Genomic DNA, 21,613 nt, shown 5'->3' with positions numbered 1-21,613 from the left:
CACTTAGACTTGTATTTGCCAGATATGTATCCCACTGTTCCTAGTTTTATTCAAAGATCTAGAGTAGACACTAAGCCACTTTGAATTCCTAGAAGCAACATACATGTTCTTTTAGCACTTTAGACATTCCTCCTGTAAGTCTCTCCTCTGCTCCCAAACCCACTCATTCTTACTCATCTTTCAAGACTGGAAAATTGCTCCTGTTCTTCCTACTTTAAACCAGATAGGTGAAGAAGGGAAGTAAAAGTTCCTATGCAAAGATTTGTTTGCTTTGCACAAGAAGAGTCTGTGTGCAAGTGGCATTTGTGTGTTTCCCTGTAGTGCTGGGAGCTGGTCTAGTAAAAATGTAATATCATGTTTGGTTTTTTTTTTAAGTATGTTTGATTTACAGCGTTATCCCAGTTTCTGCTATACAGTATAGTGGCCCAGTCATACATATATATACATTCTTTTTCTCATACCATCTTCCATCATGGTCTGTCCCAAGAGACTGGATATAGTTCCTTGTGCTGTACTTATCCATTGCTTATCCATTCTAAATGCAATAGTTTTGATCTACCAACTCCAAACTCCCTGGGGTTTTTTGGTAGACTTAGCTGTGGCAACAAAGATTTGAGCAAGTGTCGCAGAGAGGTAAGGCCCCATCTGCCAGCCAACTGGTCAGTCCCATTTAGTCTCTCAAAGATTTGAACAGGGACTGAGGAAGGAATTGCATAGTGGATGGATAACACTATGGGTGTTCCCCAGGTAGACAGCTAAAGGGAGATTTTTCTCAAGGCAGTAACCACGTGAGCAAAGATTCAACATATGAAATAGCAGGAAAAGCTTGGAGAATTGGAAGTAGGACAGTTTTACTGGAGTACCTTGTGCAAAAGGGACATTGGTATCAGATGAGGCAATATAAGCGAAAGGGCTCTTTATGCCTCTTTTGCAAGGCTGCTGTTAGTGAATAGAAACGTACATGTCCAAGGATATGCAAATAAGAATGGATTACAAATAATAAATATTAAAAAATATTTCATTTGTAGCTATGATCTCATATTGTGAAGTAGAAATTATATATATATATATATATATGTATATATATTTATCTTTTTGTCTTTTTTTTTTTTTCCTTTTAGGGCTGCGCCTTGGCATATGAAAGTTCCTGGGCTTGGGGTTGAATCAGAGCTACAGCTGCCAGCCTATAGCGCAGTCACAGCCCTGCTAGATCTGAGTCAAGTCTATGATCTACACCACAGCTCCTTGCAACATTGGCTGGATCCTTAATCTACTGAGTGAGGCCGGGAATCAAACCCTCATCCTCATGGATACTAGTCGGAGTCATTTCTGCTGAGCCACAAGGGGAACTCCCAAATTATATTTTCTAATTTCTCTTGAATTCTTATTATTGGAACTGTGATAACTGTAATTCATTCCAAACATTTCACTTCGTTTCAAAGCACTAAATTATGTTTATTTAAATATTTATTTAAAATGCTATCACTTTGTTAGCCATAGTCAAGTAGAACACCTTTTTATGATTATTAAGTTTAGAGCCTTGAAATCTTTTCTAGTTTCTTTTCTTGCCTCTTTTTGATCCTTACACATCTTGTCTGCATGGGTTTTTTTTCCTATTTGCTTTGGCATTAGCCTAAAGTTGGTTATCATTGCTTCCCTCCAAAACTGTTTTCATTTTTCCTGAGCTCATGACCTGAACTCTTAGCTTATTAATTCTTAAATCCATTCTTTAAAAAAAAATTGCTGCTGAAAAATGCAACATCATTTTATTTTTATTATTCCAACTAGTTTGAAAAGAAACTATCTTATACTAAGGTATTAAGACAGAGTGAGACAACAAAATGAAAGGCTGTGGCAAAATTATCATTAATGAGGTTATAGATTTCTAAATTCTAAAAGAATCCATTGAAGAATTATTAGTATTAATGAGGGCTTTCAGTAATGCGAGCTACAAAAGTAAATTAAAAATCAGTAGCTTTGGTATAGCCCATGATAATGGGGGTACGTACGAGCTCTTGTCTTTAATCCAGCCTTACAGCTTCTACCCTCTAAGAATCGTGTATGGAATATCCATTCCTCTGGTCCATATCCCTGTCTCTCCATCTTAAAGCAAGGTAGTCTGCTGACCTCACAAAGGCAAGGTGTACTCCTAAATTCATATACTTTTCTATCAGTATCTCTTATTTTTTTTTCTTTTTAGGGCCTTATGGTCCTTCTTAGAGCCTTTCTTTTTACAGCGTATGGAAGTTCCAAGGCTAGGGGCCGGCCTACAACACAGGCATAGCAATGCCAGATCCAAGCCACGTCTGTGACCTACACTGCAGCTCACAGCAACGCCGGATCTTTAACCCACTGGGCGAGGCCAGGGATTGAACCCATGTCCTCAAAAGATATTAGCTGGGTTTGTTACTTCTGAGCCACAGTGGGAACTCCTCCAACAGTATCTTGATTCTCAATTTCTGAAGAATATCTTTGTTTACATTTTTTAAACGAATGTCTATTGTGAGTGGTTTTCTCAGAATGAAGAAAGTCTTAAGATTTTTCTGGTTCTCTCTGTCAAGAACTAACAACTGCTTATGGCCTTCAAGGACAGGATTTTGATTGTCAGTTCTCCTTATCAAGATTTCAATAAAATGGGAGCTTATATTCTATTACAGGTAAGACATTTACAGACACCCCTCAGAGAGAATGGAGTCTGAGGAAAAAAAAAATATGTGAGTTGCATAAATTCAGTATTCTTTCCATGACCAGGTGATAGTGGAATCATCTGTGAATTCTGGAATGATTTTCTGGGTTTGAGTCACAAGAGCATTCCTATAAACCAAGAAGTTCTGAAAGAAGACAAATGATGCCTTCCTGCATTGTTCTCAGAATATTTTTAAATTTTTACTGAAATAAACGAGAATTCTATGGGTAGTCCATAAAAATGAACCATTGGTTGATAAATTTTCCAGTCTTTCTTAACTATAGAAAAACATTTACAACCAGACACTGATAAGATGTTGATGAGATTTTTGTTGAAGACATAAATGTGTTTTTTCTGATGATTCTGTGTGTCTCAAAATATCCTTTCACATTTGGATGATAGAGTTCCAGTCCTTTTTTTGGGAGTAGGTTATTTTGTACCTGTGAGCCATGCTTGCTAATTATCTGAACTTATTTTTTCTCTATAGTATAATAAAACTTGTCCATTGCCTTTTATAAATAATGCACTGTCATGGTTATAATGAGATTTATTCAAGTTTGAGCAAATTATTACCACATTTTGAAGCACCTACATATACTGTATTTTGTATAGGGTGAACTTAGAAGCAAGGAGAGAACAACAGCAAAACAATCTTTTTCTAAAACGTGTTAGAAAAAGAAAAATAAGAACAGAATTTACAAGTTTATCTTCAGTTATGCTATTATTGCTGTTATGTCTAATACAGAAAATGTTTATTAGTATGACCAAATATGCAGAATCCACAAGGCTGAAGATTTATATAGGTGTTACCATAGAACTGTTTTTTCATAACTTAATTATCCTCTATACAATAAGAATAGGCATGATTAGGAGTTTTCTGGTGGCTCAGTGGGTTAAAGACCTGGTGTTTTCACTGCTGTAGCTCTGATTACTGCTGTGGTGTGGGTTTAATCCCTGGCCCAGGGACTTCCTCATGCCATAGTTGTGGTCCCCCCAAAATAATAATAATGATTACATAGTTTAAGGTTTTTATAAATTTTTTTGGCTGCACCTGTGGCCTGTGGAAGTTCTCAGGCCAGGAATTGAACCTGCGCCTTAGCAGCTTCTTAACTGCAGGGACAATGTCAGATCCTTAACCCACTGTGCCACAGCGGGAACTCCTTGAGCATGTTTAAATTGATAACAGAACTAAGTGTTAAACAGTTAAAGCAAAGTACAGTCTATCTCTGTGGCCATCGATGAATGATTTGATGATAATCTTTATACACAGTGACATAGGGTTTTAAAATCCACAAAGCGTAAATGTAAGTAGTATTCCATGTGAGTGAAGACTATGTCTTTCCACCTAGAAATCTTTCTGTTTACATTGTCCCGTTATAATTTACAGTATAGGAACTTTACTCTTTTATTTTTCCTTTGAGATATGGCACTCCTACATCTAATGTACTTCGGTTTTCGATATAAGACCTCAGTTGAAATTAAATACTGAATTCTCGCCCTTATAAAATACATTACTACTAGAGTTACAGTAGAGTCAAAAATGAGTGTTTTCAAAATGCATTTCCTACGAAGGGTGAGTATTCAGGCTCTGGCATGTGGGTAACTTGTATGGTGGCTCACATCAGCATATTGTCAGATAACATTTAAGCTACTTCAGGCCCATTCTGCTGTGCTGTCTTCATGATCACCTCCTATTCATACCCTAAAAAAGCTGAATGGCGTGAAAATCATGAAATAACAGAGCATTCCTGCGGAGGTACTGACGATATGGCTAGCCTCCATTCCCTGAGGAGGAGGAGGGGTTAGAACACCATGTCCTTTCAACCTTCCACTAGACGACACAGATTTCTGAGCCCTGGGTATACTGTCTTGTTATTGAGATGTGTTTTTTGTCTATTGCTTTCAATAATGAGGGGCTAATTCCCAGAGTCAAGTATGTATCTCGGTGTTTCATAAATGTTGCTGATGTGTGGTGGAGGAAAATGAAACCAACAGTCTTTCCAATTTATTTTTCTTCTTTTCATTACATTTTTCTTTGAAAGATGTTATTCAATTAATCCTGCTGCTGTAGACGCATATTTCTCAAAATGGAGCAGAGATATTTGTCTGTGAAAAAGCATGTATTTTGGATTTCAGTGTTAAAGGCTGGATGTGATAAGATTAATACAGTAACTCTAATGAACTGCTAAGTTCCAATTTGTTCAACTCATTGTTGTGTATATATGTATAGGTGGATCCTAACATCATTTCAATCATTACATACATGTGTACATGTATATAGACAGTCATCTGCTTATTAAGGTATAAATTTACTTATTTTTGAATAGTCAAGATTAGAGATGAATTTAAAGTCTTAAGAAATCAACACTCTGAAGAAAGTTGAGAGTATTGTAAATGTCAACACATGATAGACTTGATCAAAGAGACTGAGGCCCTGTTCCTTAGGAGTATTTTCTGTTTTCTTTGATTTTGGCAGTTATTAGAGCAATGTTCTCAAATATGTGTATGTCAAAGACACTTTCTAGTGAGCCTTTCATGAATTTTTTTTTTTTTTTTTTTTTTTTTTTTTGCTTAGTACAAGTCACAAATAATACACAATTTTCCCTACTTCTGTTTTGTTCCATGGTATGTTATTTCCTAGATTCATTTCAATAGGTAGCATTCCAAGAAAGATATATTTAAAAAATAGATAAGAAATGATTTAGTGGTTATATAATGAAAGTGGGAGAGAAAATTTCAGGATGAAACTAATGTTTCTGGTAGGAGTAGCTAGAGAAAAAATGCTGTTTCTTTCAGAATGGGAGTGTGGAGGTGATTAAAATGGTTTGGAATATATTACATTTGTGTTTAAAAGGTCATGAATAAGGACTTGTAGCTCGCAGGAGAGGTCTAGAGTACAAACGTAGGTTTGGGAGTTGTAGCATATGCTTAGCAATAAAGGGGCGATTGAGAATATCATAAAGCCCGTGTATAAAATGAAGGAAAGAATGTGTTAGACATCAATCGGTGAAACTGACAAAGTTAAGTTAGCAGAGCAGAGTCAGAAAATTTATGTATTCTTCTAGCATTAAGATATTTCAAGAGAATTTAAAAAAAGTTGATCAACAAAACAAATTCATATTTATATTTAGATCAGTAAAGGGAATTTCATATATTATCAGTAGAGGGAAGGGATTGATGGATCCTCAGTGGGCATTCCAATGGGAACAGACCTCAGTTTCTCTCTCCCTTGAATCTTACTGCTATGGACTGCTTGTTTTCTGGATCAGTTTTAACAGGGTTCATCTCACTTTCTTCCTTGGTCATTATCCTGGGATTAAACTACTATTCTTTTTTTAGATTATCTGAATCATAATTCCAATTCATTCTGATTTTTTTGTTTTTGTTTTTGTTTTTTTTTTTTTAGTCTGTGGGAACAAAGACACTTGAGTTACATTATCTGTGATTGTGAGCAAGAAAGCAACCTCTCCTTGACTCAGTTTCCAGATTTGTCCCAAAAGACCTGTTGAAAGCTATATCATCTTATATAATGTTCTATATTATCTTAAAGATTGTTGTGAGAAACAATGAGTGTGAGCAGATAAGAAGTTAATATTGTAACACTCTTAGAACAGTAACCTGCACATGGTAAGGGCTGTATAAATGTGTAATGTTCTTGGGAAATATGTTTAGCTGTTTATGGTACTGCCTCTTCGTATACAAGTGCAATGAGCAATTTGAAATGTATACACATTTAGTTGATGGTGGAGATACATTAGAACACCTGTTTGCTTTTTTTTTTTTTTTTTTTTTTTTTTGTATTCAGTGATCTTTCTATCTAGGTTAAAATGTTAATGTAAGTACTCAGGAAATCAAGGATTACTTGTGGAACTAGATAATGGAAATAACAACTCCTGATATTTATATCCTTTTTATTCCTATTATCTTGACATAATTTAATGTCTTAGACTTAAACATTTCTTTGTTTATATCTACAGTACCTTTCTCAGGGTCTTAATTTATCTGTGGAGCACCAGATACTTTTTCTATAGTGGAAATAACCTGTTTACAAATGTGACTATTTGTATCAAGCACCTGAAAAGCAGCTGGGTTAAAGTATGATTTTTTTGAAAGTTAAAATAATGACTCATAAAAATATAAAATGGACATGGAGAAACACATTTTTTTTCTGCTTATTCTAAATTTGCTTTTACTTATTTTGCTATTTTTTCAAAAAACTTGTCCTTAGATTTTTTTTTCTTTCTTCATCAGCAAACAGTCAGTTTCTATTATAGTCTAGACAGTTGTTACCTGCTGGAGATATCTAAGATTTTATATTTGGCTTCTATCATAGCTATCAAAATCTAGCACAGATTTGAGAGGGTCACTCCCTTGTAGAGGACCCCCATCACTGGTACAGTTTCAGAGTTCTCCCCCTGAATTCCTAAACTTTTATGAGGGCATCAACATGGGCCATTTTATAAGTATATATACCCCCCACACACATATATATAAAGCTAAATATATAATATATATAACTAAATATATATACATATAAAAAACTAAATATATATAAAACTATTTGGAACATACTTTACCCTTGCCTTCTTCTCTGTAAAAAACTTATTGTCGAAATCTGGACATAGACTTTAAAATATGTGAAAGCTGCATGTAGCTGATAAAATCACTTGCAGCTGCCAAAGCAATGACATCACTGGACAAAGTTAAACAGGTAAGGTAGACTTCAAGGGTATTGCAGTTCAAGGAGATAGATCAGAATTCAGTCTAAACTCAACTCAGCTGAAACAAAGGCCTGGAGAATTTTTAAGAGTTGGAATGTGTGTGTGTGTGTGCGTGTGTGTGTAGATCATACTGTGTTTGCTTTACCCAAAAGAAAAGTAAATTTTCCTATACTTTCATGAAAGCAGGTAGTTTTGGAACTTGGAACAAGACTCCTGCTGAAGGTTGGCTTTAAGAAAAGGGAGGGAAGGGGCCTAGTGTCAGGAAGAAGCCTGTGTACATTCAGTCCAGCTGAGGGGCCACGAACCCCCTCTTGGGCACAGCCCAGGGAATGGAGAAAATAAAGCAGCAGTGCAGCTATGCACGGTTTGCATTTTGCTTTTGGAAAGTACTTAGGCAATCATTTTAGAACTCTTCTCATTGTCTTTAAATGTACAAAGTATTCTTGCTGAGATACCTTTTCCAAAGTTGTGGATTATTTCTAAGGTACTGAGTAGTAGGTTTATTTAGTATAAAATAATCCTAAAGGGAAAGTTAGATTGAGGGTTGTTTTTCCATTGCTGTGGTCTCATTTAAGCCCATTTACTTAGGAAAAATGACTTATATTGATTTGATCAAGAAGTAGGGAGGGTATTGAAAGCAACAGAGTATATGCTTTGATCCAAAAGACAGCTGGAAGCTCCAGAGAAAGAAGTGCTTTTATACAGAATCAGCATTAAGCACAAGACAGTAAATATGTAGACATGCACATGTGCATACACACACACTCTAAACAGGAACAGAGTAAAGAATTTCCAGAAGGATGTAATTCGGATCAGTTCCTGAAATTTCAACAACTGCATTGGCCCAAAGTGAAAGATCTAAAAGGTCACTGAGCTGAATGAGAGCATATTTGGCTATAGACCAGAGACCAAGCTATATGGAGAAAGAAAAATGCAGGGCAATGATTTTACTAAATGAATTCAAGATTATATATTAACTTAAGCTTTACTATTGAGAAAGCTAAAAAAAGACAAGGCGGAACTGATTCCACAGTTTATGATAGTTTGTTTTTTAATTCAACAGATGAATATTATCAGTTGACTTTGCAAAAGACATGAGCCTTGATGTCACGGGGGAAACAGAAGAGAAAGACAAAGTTTTTTCTTTCCATTTGACTGCTCATAATCTAGCAGGAAATAGGAGTTCCCATTGTGGCTCAGTGGTAATGAATCCACCTAGTATCCACGAAGATGAAGGTTCAGTGGGCTAAGGATCTGGTGTTGCTGTGAGCTGTGGTGTAGGCCACAGACACGGCTTGGATCTAGCGTTGCTGTGGCTGTGGCAGCTGCATCTCTGATTTGACCCCTAGCCTGGGAACTTCCATATACCACAGGTATGGCCTTAAAAAGACCAAAAAAAAAAAAAAAAATTTAGCAGGAAATAGTGGCGCTAATAATAGTGTTATAGTAACAGCAAATGTTTATACATTGATAACCCTGTGTCTGTCACCATTCTAGGTGCTTTAAATTTATAAGTAATTTACAGCAAGCCTATTCAGCTGGTGAGGTGAATTAGTCAGGTACCTAAATGTGATGATGTCACATACACAAGGCCCTAACTGATATTGGAGTTTGAAGATCACCTGCTAGTTGTAGCAAAAAGGGGATGGGTGGTGGGCAGACCAGTTTAGAATTCACATAGTGCATATGCCCCTAATAAGTACACACATAATCTTGGGCTTTCACTGGAGCTTCCACTTTTTGCTATTTAGTTTCAATAATACCAGCCTTGTCTCTTTTAAAATGCATGTTAAAGATTTATGAAAAACTTTTTTTTGAAGTTAGCTTTCTATTAAATGTAAAGAAATTTTATTGTTAATTAGGTGAGGATATTGTGGAATCATGCCTAAAGAAGATGATAGTTGGTCTCCAAAAGATTTCCGTTAAGAGAAGTGCAGAGTTGCATGAGGAAGAGGAAGTGGTGGGAGATAACAAACTGGAAAGGACAAAATGTTTATAGTGACTAGTTCATTTTAATTGTAGTAAAAGGGGTGAAAGGAAGTGGGGTGAAAGCTTATTATCGGGCTTAGACCAGGGATTGGCAAACTTCTGCCTGCCTATTTCCGTACAGCTCAAGAGCTAAGGATAGTTTCACATTTTTAAATGATTGAAAAATAATCAGAAGAAAAAGGATGTTGAGTGATCCCTGAAAAGTCATCTGGAATTCAAATTTCAGTGCCTATGAATGAAGCCTATGGGCACATGGCCAGGCCGGTTCATTTACATGTGGCAGAAAACATAGGGCCTGCAAACCCTAATTATTTACAGTTTTCGCTTGACAGGAAAAGGTTGCCGACCACTGTCTTATTTATAATGCTCACATTTTTAATCCTGAACTTCATCATCCTTTTGTGGCAGTGAATTTGAGCCACCCTATTTGATAGTTTTGGAAAGGATATGTCCAAGAAGCTGCTTTATTTCTCTTTCAATGTCTCTGACATAGATGTCCCTTGCCAGATGAAAAAGCAGCTTCTCTGTGGTGTCACTGGGATGGGTCTGAGTGACTTGAATTTGATTCCAGGTTCTTAAGAATTCTGCATGTTTCTTGATCTCGTGGGCTACAGCTTGAACAGTGTTTTGGTCAAATTTCCAAATATATCTAGACTCCAGGGATATATAGTTTCAAGTACTGAGTAGAATCTGTTTAAACATTACCTTTATCTCCTTCCCTTTCCTTCTTTGTCTTCCCCAGTTGTTACTTTAACTTTTTTCCCCCAGGTGTAACCTTGCTCATTAAATCTAATAGTTATGAAATCTACTGCTTATGTAAAAATCAATAACAGAAGTAGGAATTAAGCTTTTATTGCAAAAGCTTTTTCTTCAGTTTGCTTAACAGTCCTATCCATCACACCACACCCCTCTTTGAAAACTAGTCTGGTTTATTCTGACTTGCTTTGAAAATCAACTTGTGTGGTGAGCCCTTCTGTCTGGAATCTTGATTCATAGCTTTTCATATGAATTCTTTTATTGCTCTATTTTCATAATAGCTTTTAGGCGACCAATCATCACGCATGGTACTGTGTTTCTTTATGATTTGGCAGCATCCAGATGTCTTTACCGCATGTCGTTGCCTCTTAGACACATTTAAAGAAACAAGTTGCTATAAAATAATTGCATTCATTTGTGCAGTAAATGTTAAATTATTCTTTCATAAGTCAGTCAAACTTTAACTTGAATACAGAAAGACTTGCTGTCCCTTTTGGTAAACCTAAATGAATATCTTAAAAGTTGTTGTGGTTTTGAATCTATTGAAAAGGATTGGTACTATGGATAACAGTATGAATATTTCTTAAAAAAAAAAATAGAGTTATCACATGATCTAGAGATACCATCCCTGGACATATATCCAGAAAAAATTATAATTCAAAAAGATACATACAGGGAGTTTCTGTTGTGACTCAGTGGGTTAAGAAACCAACATAATGTCCATGAGGATGCAAGTTCGATCCCTGGCCTTGCTCAGCGGGTTAAGGATCCGGCACTGCCACAAGCTGTGGGCATAGGCCACAGACAAGGCTCAGATCTACGCTGTGGTGTAGGCCAGCAGCTGCAGCTCTGATTCAAACCCTAGCCTGAGAACTTCCACATGCTGCTGGTGTGGCCATAGGAAAAAAAGTATATACATCCCTATGTTCACAGTAGCACTATTCACAATAGCCAAGACATGGAAGCAACCTAAATGTCCATCAACAGATGAATGGATAAAAAAGATGTGTGTGTATACCATAGAGTATTACTCAGCCATAAAAAAGAATTACATGATGCCATTTGCAGCAACATGGCTGGACCTAGATCTTATGCTAAGTAAGTCAGAGAAAGATAAATGCCATATGTTTTCACTTTCTGTGGAATCTAAAATATGATACAAATAAACTAATATACAAAACAGAAATAGACTCCCCTGTGAGGGAAGAGGATGGGAGAGGGATAAATAAGAGTCTGGGATTAACAGATGCACACAACTATATATAATAGATAACCAACAAAGACCTACCATATAGCACAGGGAACTATACTCAAAATTTTGTAAACTATAGTGGAAAAGAATCCAAAAAAAAAGTGTATACCTGACAGAGTCACTTTGCTGTACACCTGAACCTAACACAGCATTTTTAAATCAACTACAATTAAAAAAAAAAAAAATCCAGGAATTCCCGTTGTAGCGCACCGGAAATGAATCCAACTAGTAACCACGAGGTTGCAGGTTTGATCTCTGGCCTACTCAGTGGGTTAAGGATCTAGTGTTGCTGTGAGGTGGGGTGTAGGTTGCTGACACAGCTGGGATCCTGCATGGCTCTGTGGGTGTGGCTGTGACTGGCAGCTGTAGTTCAGATTTTTTTTTTTTTTTTTTTTTTTTTTTGGTCTTCCTGCTATTTCTTGGGCCACTCCCGCGGCATATGGAGGTTCCCAGGCTAGGGGTCGAATCCGAGCTGTAGCCAGCGGCCTATGCCAGAGCCACAGCAATGCAGGATCCGAGCCGCATCTGCGACCTACACCATAGCTCACGGCAACGCTGGATCCTTAACCCACTGAGCAAGGCCAGGGATCAAACGCGCAACCTCATGGTTCCTAGTTGGATTCGTTAACCACTGCGCCACGACGGGAACTCCTGTAGTTCAGATTTGATTTGACCCCTGGCCTGGGAACTTCCATATGCCATGGATGCGACCCTAAAAAAGGCAAAAAAAAAAAAAAAAAAAATCACATAAAGGAAGAGGAGATGGTAAATAGTATTTTTAAAAACACATTCGTACATAAACACATTATATAAAAATACAATTTTTCTCTTAATTTGTCCATTTTATAACTGATATAAGAACAAACTGCGTAGGTTCATATCCAAGCAAGGTATGGTGCTTTGTTTTATTTTTAGCAGAACCCAAATTAAATATCAGATTACATCCATAGGCCCAAGAAAATTTTAAGGAGGTCAAGTTTTTTATTTTTTTTTAATTTTTTTCCAAGTTTCTTACAAGAGAATTTGCATGAGAACTACCTGAAGAGCCTTTTAAAAATACATATGCCTGTGACTCATCCTGGGTCTGTTGAATCAAAATCTTCTTGGAAGGGGCCATGGATGTGTTAGAAAGTTCCCCTGAGTGGTTCTGATTCTCACTTTTGGTTGAGAACCATTAGGTTAGAAATATTTTTAGATAATAGACAAAAAAAAAAAAAAAAGCATCATGAAAATATCACTGAATTTGTTAACAAGGTGCTTTTTATGGCACTGTATACCATGTGCCCCGACATTTTCATGTGAACCTCAGAAAAGAATTAAAACTTGGTTTTCCCATAGCAATTATAATTTCCATAGAAATTATATATTTAGTTCCATGGGAGTTTTTTGTAATCAAGAAAAACAGTATACCTGGCTGTTTCTTCTGCCACCTCCTACCTCAGCCATATAGATTCTCTAGAGCAATGGTATAGTTCAGTTTCAAGGCTCTTGAGGCCTGGATATCTGCAATCTAGCTTTTTCTAATCCATTAAGAGTTTATTGAGACTTTTCCATGTGCCAAATTCAAAATAGGCACTGAGAATGCTAGTACTGAACCAGTCTGGAGCTTATAGTCTAGTAGATGAGACAGATGATACACAGAGAAACATTTCAATAAATGCTCTCTGGTTTAGATATTATAAATACAATAAATTATGAGTGTTTATGTATTTTTCATATATATAAAAAGATGGGCCCTGGAATCTCTCTATGAAATATTTGTGTGTAGTATATATTTTTATATTTCTTGGATTATGTTATGTATACACACACACACTCACACACACACACACACACATATATATAGTGTTTATGTAACTCCATTGCTTTATTTTAATCAGCATCACATCCTGTCATAATTTGGAATGTATGTGTACCTACCTGTGCGCGCACACATATGGCTGTACTCATAATGGATGAATTTAGATTACAGTGCTCAACATTTTACGTTTTAATTCATTTACATTTTACATTTTAGTTGATTCTTCATATTGCTTTTTATTAAGTAACACAAATGATAAGTAAATTATGCTTTTATTTGAGAGTATTTCTGCCCATTACTTTCTAAAATTTGTTTTTATTTCATTGAATGTGAAGAATATTTTGGGACAGTTTTCAGGGATGAGATTGAGACGGAAAGTCACAACAAGCTGGGACACTCTGTACCCCTTGAAGAAGGAGAAGAGTGTTACCATCACGCTTCTCCTTCTTCATATGTAACTTCCATATATGTTGGGCATGTAATTCTTTTTTTTCATTGATGGTGCTTCAGTAGTACAACATTTATTTGCCCTTACAAATGTTTTTAAGCTACCATATGGTTTGACTTGGGTCACTGTTTATGAGAAAAGTGTTAGCATCTTAATCCTGTTGGAAAGTTGCAGAGTTGAGATTCTGGAATATCACTATCAACCATCTAATAGACATAGACAGTGTATACTGATGACAGATTATTGAAGGGAGAAACAGTGGGCGCTTCATCAAGAAGAATTAGGAGTTCCCGTCACGGCTCAGTGGTTAACAAACCCAACCAGTAGCCACGAGAATGCGGGTTCGATCCCTGGCCTCGCTTAGGGGGTTAAGGATCTGATGTTGCCGTGAGCTGTGGTGTAGGTCGTAGGTGCAGCTCAGATCTGGCGTTTCTGTGTCTGTGGCGTAGGCAGCAGCTACAGCTCTGAATCGACTACTAGCTGGGAACCTCCATATGCCGTAGGTGAGGCCTTAGACCAAAAAAAAAAAAAAAAAAAAAAAAAAAAAGGAATAAGAATCAGCTGTGTCTTCAAGTTGTACAAGCTCAATAAGCACCCTCTTCTGTGCAACTGCATCTGGAACACTTGAAAGTTTAGGATTATAAGAGAGTCCCCCAAAGAAATGAAAATGACCTTTTAAATGAGAAATTTAGCAGAAAGTTAAATTTTTCTTTCTTTTCAATGTGCAACCCTGGATGGTACAGTTAAATGACATGGTTGAAAAATACTACCTTGATATCCCTGTTGGAAAAGATTATTGAATCATATCAGTTGTCATTCACATAATATTCTAAAGACCTGCACTTGCCCATGCATGGTAAGGCAGCAGAGCGGATTTAAACAAGCTCAAAAGTGCTTATAATTCCTGTGAGCCAGAAAACAGCAAGGATTCTGATTGGCATTGTTATTTATTATTTTTGAATGCTGATGGTGCATTTTCATGGCTGAGTCCATACTTCGCTTATTGACATTCATAAATGAAAAGGCTCTGCTTTGCTGAGTATTTAATTGGTAATTTAATTTTCCTAATAACTCTCTTTATAGGACTTGGATTTTGAAGCCAAAACAAGTTATACCCTACGGATAGAAGCTGCAAACAAAGATGCTGACCCTCGCTTTCTAAGCTTGGGACCATTCAGTGACACAACCACCGTGAAGATAATCGTGGAAGATGTGGATGAGCCCCCCGTGTTTTCCTCACCCTTGTACCCCATGGAGGTGTCAGAAGCTACCCAGGTTGGGAATATCATTGGTACTGTAGCAGCTCATGACCCAGATTCTTCCAACAGCCCTGTGAGGTAAAAGCTCATTGCTCTCCTTTTCTGTCACTTTGCAATCATGTGACTTTATTCACAACTCCTGTCTCTACATGATGATGCTTTTGGTTCACAGCAAATAAAAATCCATTTTGTGTATGTATTGAGCCATAGCAGTGGAAGTTAAACAGGATCAGAATAGTTCAACAGTTTACTAATTCAAAAATGTGTTGCCTGATTATCCAAGGCTGATATTATGGGGCAATATTTTTAGGCATCCATTATCATCCACAAGCATAGTTGATGTTCCTCAACAACCACTTACCCTTAGCTCTTTCAAAACAAATTGTTCAAAGATAGTGATGCATGTTCTTGTTGTAGGATAAAATGCATATGTTAAGAAATTAATTTTATAAGCAATTTAAATGGATTACTCTTTTAATAAACCTTTTTTTTTATATTGGCCTGTGTGGATAGTACATGTTTGTTGGTTTATTAATCCTACTTATAAAAAATTGGAGTTCCTCCTGTAGCGCAATGGGGTTGGTAGTGTCTTGGGAGCGCCAGGCTGTAAGTTTGATCCCTGGCTTGGTGCAGTGGTTTAAGGATCTGCTGATGCTGCAGCAGTGGCTTAGGTCACGACTACAGCTTGGATCTGATCCCTGGCCTGGGAACTCCATATGCCACAGGGTGGCCAAAAAAAAAAAGAGGAAACAAAAAACTAAAAATAATACTATCAATATATAAGGACTATTTAAGAATATCCTTTGAATAATCCTATATAAAGAATAGACATATTGCTACAACAAGCTGTTTAGGACTAACAGAGTGATGGTAGGTAAGTATTTCAAAAAGCATAACATTGCAGTTCACAGTTTTTAGCTATAATTTACAATCTGAGATCCACATACATGTTTTTGTGTGTGAGCATATGATAAAGTATGTCTTTTTAAGTAAATATTTAGCAATATTTAGATGAGTTTATAGAATATACTAGAAATAACATTGTATTTCATGTCTTAATTTGAGTTCCTAAGTAGCACTTTTCAATGTCATGGTTTAGATTTTGATTACAAACTCTTTAATAAAGTACAGAAATTGGTGATGATTTTATATTGACATGTGTTCCGCTTATACGTTAACCACAGATTTAACTGTTAGATTTAATTGATATTTAGTAATGCTAAGTGCTTTTTGCTAATTTCTGAAGTAAGTCTGGGCATTGGCTACAAAGTGTCATGAAAAATATCTATGTATTAGATAGTGATTTTTATTGAAGAAGACCTCATAATCTTTATCTTCTTAAAATAATAAGCTGATTTAGGCATACACACACTTATATATAATATTTATATATTATATAAATAAATTATACCCACTTAATATTAAATATATATTAATTATATATGAATAATTAGCATATGTGTGTATGTAATTAGTGCTCTTTCCTTCTCTTTTGCTTGACATTAGTCTCATAGCCTAGTAAAGAATTGGTATAAAATAATTATTTCAAAAATGAAGTCATACTCATTGCTTCTCTGCCTATACAAAAATTCAGGCCATATGGATGGCTATATATATTTTTTTAATGCAGTGATTATACCCTATTACTAAGAATACAGTCTTCTGTGCACTGGAATATTTGTGAGTCACAGATGAGATTAAGTCTTCCCCTCCTCCCTGTTAGAGTCCAGCCTTCCTTGTCAAATAGCTCTCCGACCTAAGTCCAGCTCCAGCCACCAAGTCTTACTGATAGACACACACTTGAGTTTGTGTTTTGTTATAGCATCGCAATTTGGCGACATACTCGTCTCCTTCCCCCATGAACAACTCACCATAGTACAACTGTAGTCAGAGATCAGCTGCTTAGGATAGTCTGTCACGTATTTTCCAATAGATAGAAAATATCAGTCATTTAATGCAAATATGTATTTGTATTGGGCACTCAAGTAATTATCAAAATGTAAGCCTTCCAACAGATGCCAATAAGTGAGTCGATTGCCCAGTCTGCTGAGGTCCTAGGAAAAGTGAATCTCCGGATTGAGTTGGAAGCTGAAGACTTGTAATTATGAGCTTTGGGCTTCTGCACCTTTAGGAATATTATGGTTCTTAGGGGAATGGAAAAGTAGTATTTGTTTAAAATTAGCCCAGTAGTATTAGAATTGTAAAAGAGAATGGGAAGGTGGATAATTAGTATTTAAATTCATTGACTTTCTTTTTAGTTTATTTAAATCTAGCATATGCATTTACATTTGGAATATTTACTGATATATGGGGCAAGAGATTAGAATTCTAGAAAGAAATGCAATTACTTGCCTCTGGCAAAGTAAATTGAGATCTCCTTCCCAAACAATCCAGGCCTTGTCCAGCATTTTTTCTTTACCTTCTTCACTAAAGTACCAACTAAAAGCTCTGTGCATCTGGCCTTTCCTTTAAAGAAGATAAGGGCATCTGCATTACTGTAGGAGCTTTATCCTTTTGACTGTTTAGATATAGGAACAGTAGGTTGAGACATTAAATGAACCTGGAGCCCTATGTTTGGCCAGAGTATTAACACCTTTGTGAAATGTGATGTCTTTGTTACAGCTCACCCACCATCCAGAGAACTTACCTGGCCCACCTTTTCATGGAGATCTTGTCCTCCTCTTTTCCGATATGAAAATGAGAAGCCAGAGCTGGAAATTAGGTGATACTTGAGATTACTTAGGGGGAAAAAAAAAAAAACAGACTTTTTGAAAGCAGAAGTAGATAATTGAGGGCCAGTATATTTCCAGATTTCTATTTTTTATGTTGCTTCATAGTAGTTGCTTATGATTTCATATAAATTTTGGCCCCAGCTACCAATTATTAGCCTTTATCTATTGAACTTGGAAGGGCAGGTTGTGTTCCTCTGATTCTGATCATCTTTCTGAATGGTAGAAACTTCACATCTGTGTTTCTCATCGGTAAGATGCTAAAAACTCTAAGAACAGCCTAGAGTCTAGAAGACTGTTAATTCCTCATGTCAGCATCCATAGACTGATCAATGACTCTGTGTGCATTGATTAAGATCCTGTTTTGTGCACGACACTGGAGAAAGTACTGACAGGAAAAACAAAAGATGAATAAAACATTTCCTCTGACCTCAGGGAACTTATAATATGGGTGAAGAAATAAGATTCCATAAAAGTTATACAGTACAATGTGGAAAAGTGCCAGAACTGTCACATGGCACATTGTGAGTTAAATGCTAATCATTGCAAGTTCACAGGACAGGAGAACTTGTTTGAAGGAGGAATAGCAGAAACAGGGCTCTGAGGGATGGCAGGATTTGGACAAGCCAAAAAAATTATGTAAAATCTGTTGATGTTTTATGTAGTTAAATCCTCAGAGTCTAGTGCTGCATTATGAAATCAGCAAATGTGTTTCTCTTGGCAGCACAGCAAGCCCAAAGACCCTATGCCTAAAATAACCCCTGAATTAAAACATAGTATTATCGAAGATAAGATCAGATGTGAAGAAGGGTGATTAAAAAGTAAGGGAGATCAGTTTCATCATTTCTAACAATCTAAATCCAGAACCAAAGTCATATTTATGTTCAAGGATACAAGGATGATAATGATATTTACCTGTAGGCTCTTTTGGCATTCCCAGTACAGTGTGTCCTCAGATAAAAAGTGATAAAATAGTATCGGATGTTACATTATGTAGTGTGACTACTCTGAGTACGTGTGGGGTGTTTGAATAATTCAGTGTGTATTTTTAAGTAGTGTGTATACATGCATATATTTGTACATACTTTAAATTATTTGTGAATATCTCACAGAACTGAAGGGAAAGTTGAATAGCCAGTCTTCAGAAAAAAGAGGAGGAAGCTTTCTTTATAAATAGGAGTAGCAAGAATGAGCAGACACTTCTCTGCTGAATGTGACAGTGGATGAACCACTGGCCAACTCTTTTTTTTTTCTTCATGGCTCTCTGTTTAAGGTCTACATTTCTTGGAGAGTTTTTTTTGGCCTGTCTTAGGACATGTGCTTGGACATCTTCATTGTGGGTTTAATCAAGATTGCATGAGATTTGGAAGGATGAAATCCCCACAGGAAAATTGAGTTGCTATTATCAGAAGAAGGGGAGGCTGCAAACAGTGGCATCACTAATTACCATGCTCAATGGTTTATTTTGAAGTAATTTATTTCTCATTAAAGCCCTATAAGGCAAGATTAACATTCCTTTGTTATAAATAAACATGCCCCCAGTCACACAGTTAGAAAATGTGGTTCCAGGATTTTAGCAAGTTCTGTATCAAAACTGCTTGCAGCAGAACACACATACATACACACAAATGCATGCATGCATGCTCATTCACACATGCATGTATTTCTTAAGAGATTAAGGTTTCAGCTAATTCTATTGATCAGATTTGTCGATGCCTATTTAGTTTGTTATTTTTGCTGTTTGGGGAGTGACACTGATAAATTTGTGTTAATCTAGCCCACTCACCTGCATATTCTCTTTGTGAAGAGCGACCTGCATATCAATAGATGGATGATAGGAATGCTACTTGTGAATATAAAGAGGACCATTTTAATTGATTTCCATAGCTTATCACAGCAGCAGCAGTAGCTGCAGGCATTTATCGGGGAGTTCATCTTGTTGCAGATGTACAGAACACTGAAGATAAACAGATGTGTAAGATGTGGTCCCAACCTATTTGTTATCTAGTCGTGGAAGAGATCTTAGATGAAAACTTATGAAAAATGCAATGTTAAAGCTGGAAATGAGAATCATCTTGTAGAATTTTTCTGACTTTGTAGGTAAAGAAACAGCAGAGCCACATGGCAAATGAAAAGCCTAAATTAGTACAAGAGGTTTGTTGCAAGGTCAACAATAAATACTGCCCCGTAATGCCCAGTCTGTGGTTCATGGCAGTGCAGCACAAGGAACATATAATGAAGTCCACAGGTCATAGACCCTGCAGGCTTTATTAAAAAGGCACAATTTATGAAGTAATTGGCAAGGCTTGGTACTTTAAGGCTAGAGGATTGTCTTCAAAGGTATGGTAGGACTACAGTATTTGAAGGAGGAAAAACCGAAATACAGATGGGCCAAATGAGGAAAGACACAGACATGGAGATGCACATGAGCTTGTCATTAATCAGTTAATACATCAGTGTGACTGTCCTAGAGTTTAGATAGAAAAGTGGAGAAAAAAATAAAAAGAAGCAGAATTCTAGAGTTGTAGGTAGCAGAGAATAAATTTCATCAGTAGGCAATGAGGTGTATATGAATATATTGGAAAGATGGCTCAGACCAGCATGGTTCCCAGCCATGGCTCCATCGAAAACCAGCTGTGAGACCTGAAAGTCCAATACTGAAAAACAGCAATAATGGTACCTGCTTGCATTAGTTAGACCTTGTGCTTAGCTGGTAGAAACAAACACTTACAACTTACCAATGAGAAGTCTAGAGCCAGGCACTCAACGCCTGACAATTTGGCAGGATAATGTAATCAAGAGCTTGGCTTCTTATATCAGGCACTCATCGCCCCATATTCACAAGATGCTTTTTGGCTCACTCACCATTGTGTTTATGTCCCAAGTGAGAGAGGAAGGGCAAAAATCAAATGCCAGCTGAATTGTCAATGCTTTCCTATCCTTTAGGGAGTTTTTCAGTGCTGTTCAACTTGATAACTTTTTTTTTTGCATCTCATTTGCTAAAACTTAGATATGACACTGTATGAACAGGAAGCCTAGCAAATGTAGTTTTTCATCTGGCTGCCTGTAAAGCAGGGTTCTATCAATAAGAATTAAGGGCAAATGGATATTAGGCATGTGAAGAAATGTCTCTGTCACACATGACTTTACATAGCTGTTTGAGGATTAGGGGAAAACAATGTAAACTGCATTTTAAATTCTCAGTATATTTCAGAGGGAGGGACAGTTTTGGGGAAAGATTGATGACTCTGCTTTCAGATACACTGAGCTTTATTTGAAGAAGTTTCCGGTATCTGGAGTAGTTTACACAATCTCAGAAAAAGGGTTTTGAGACTGGATGTTGAGATCTGGATGTGGCTGCATAATAAATGGGTAGGACAGATGCTTTAACTGCTGGTGCTGCAAAAATACAGAAGCAGTCTCTTTAATTGGTCACTCCAGCATGCAGCGAAAGAGGTCAAGTATTTTAGACTGTAATTTATAGAAACTAGAGGGATCATTGTGAGAGCACACACCACTAACTGCAGCGGAAGCAGCATTAAAGATAACTGTGGGTCACGATTAGAGAAACACCAGTCCCTTCCTTTCTGTTCAGCCTCTAATTGACTCAGGCAACTACATTTCTCTGTCCCTAGGCCAGTAGATCCAGAACTGCAAATGGTATGTGTCTCCGAACCTCTTTGGGGAACCTTTTTTCTCTCTAGGTTCACTCAGCCCTCCCAGATTTGAATTCAGAGACAGTTGCTTGCACACTCTAAAAAGTGCCCATGTTTTCTTTATTTCTGGTTGGTTAAGGGATTTTTTTCTCAGGTAACTATATACTAGCTAATGTCTCACACATAAACTCTGACTTTTTGCGTCTCCAGAGGGACTGGCAGAAAATAGGAAACCTTTTATGGCTGTCTTTAAAAATATTTTGTTTATATACTGTATTTCCTGAAATAGGGTGTCATACACATGCTCAGGATTATT

The 21,613-nt window shown here is 36.8% G+C and overlaps 1 protein-coding gene across 7 annotated transcripts in view; it reads left to right on the top strand.

Moving 5' to 3' along the window:
* Positions 1–21,613, top strand: part of CDH7 (cadherin 7) — a 140,491-nt gene that overhangs the window by 80,242 nt on the left and 38,636 nt on the right. For all 7 annotated transcript variants that reach the window (XM_021099453.1, XM_021099416.1, XM_021099464.1 and 4 more), the window contains one exon: positions 14,737–14,990. In XM_021099453.1, the coding sequence (XP_020955112.1) occupies positions 14,737–14,990 (254 nt within the window). The remainder of the gene's footprint in view (positions 1–14,736; positions 14,991–21,613) is intronic.

This window comes from Sus scrofa, chromosome 1 (assembly GCF_000003025.6).
Source record: "Sus scrofa isolate TJ Tabasco breed Duroc chromosome 1, Sscrofa11.1, whole genome shotgun sequence".
In the NCBI taxonomy this organism is placed as follows: domain Eukaryota; kingdom Metazoa; phylum Chordata; class Mammalia; order Artiodactyla; family Suidae; genus Sus; species Sus scrofa.
This window is presented reverse-complemented; position numbering and strand designations above follow the sequence as displayed.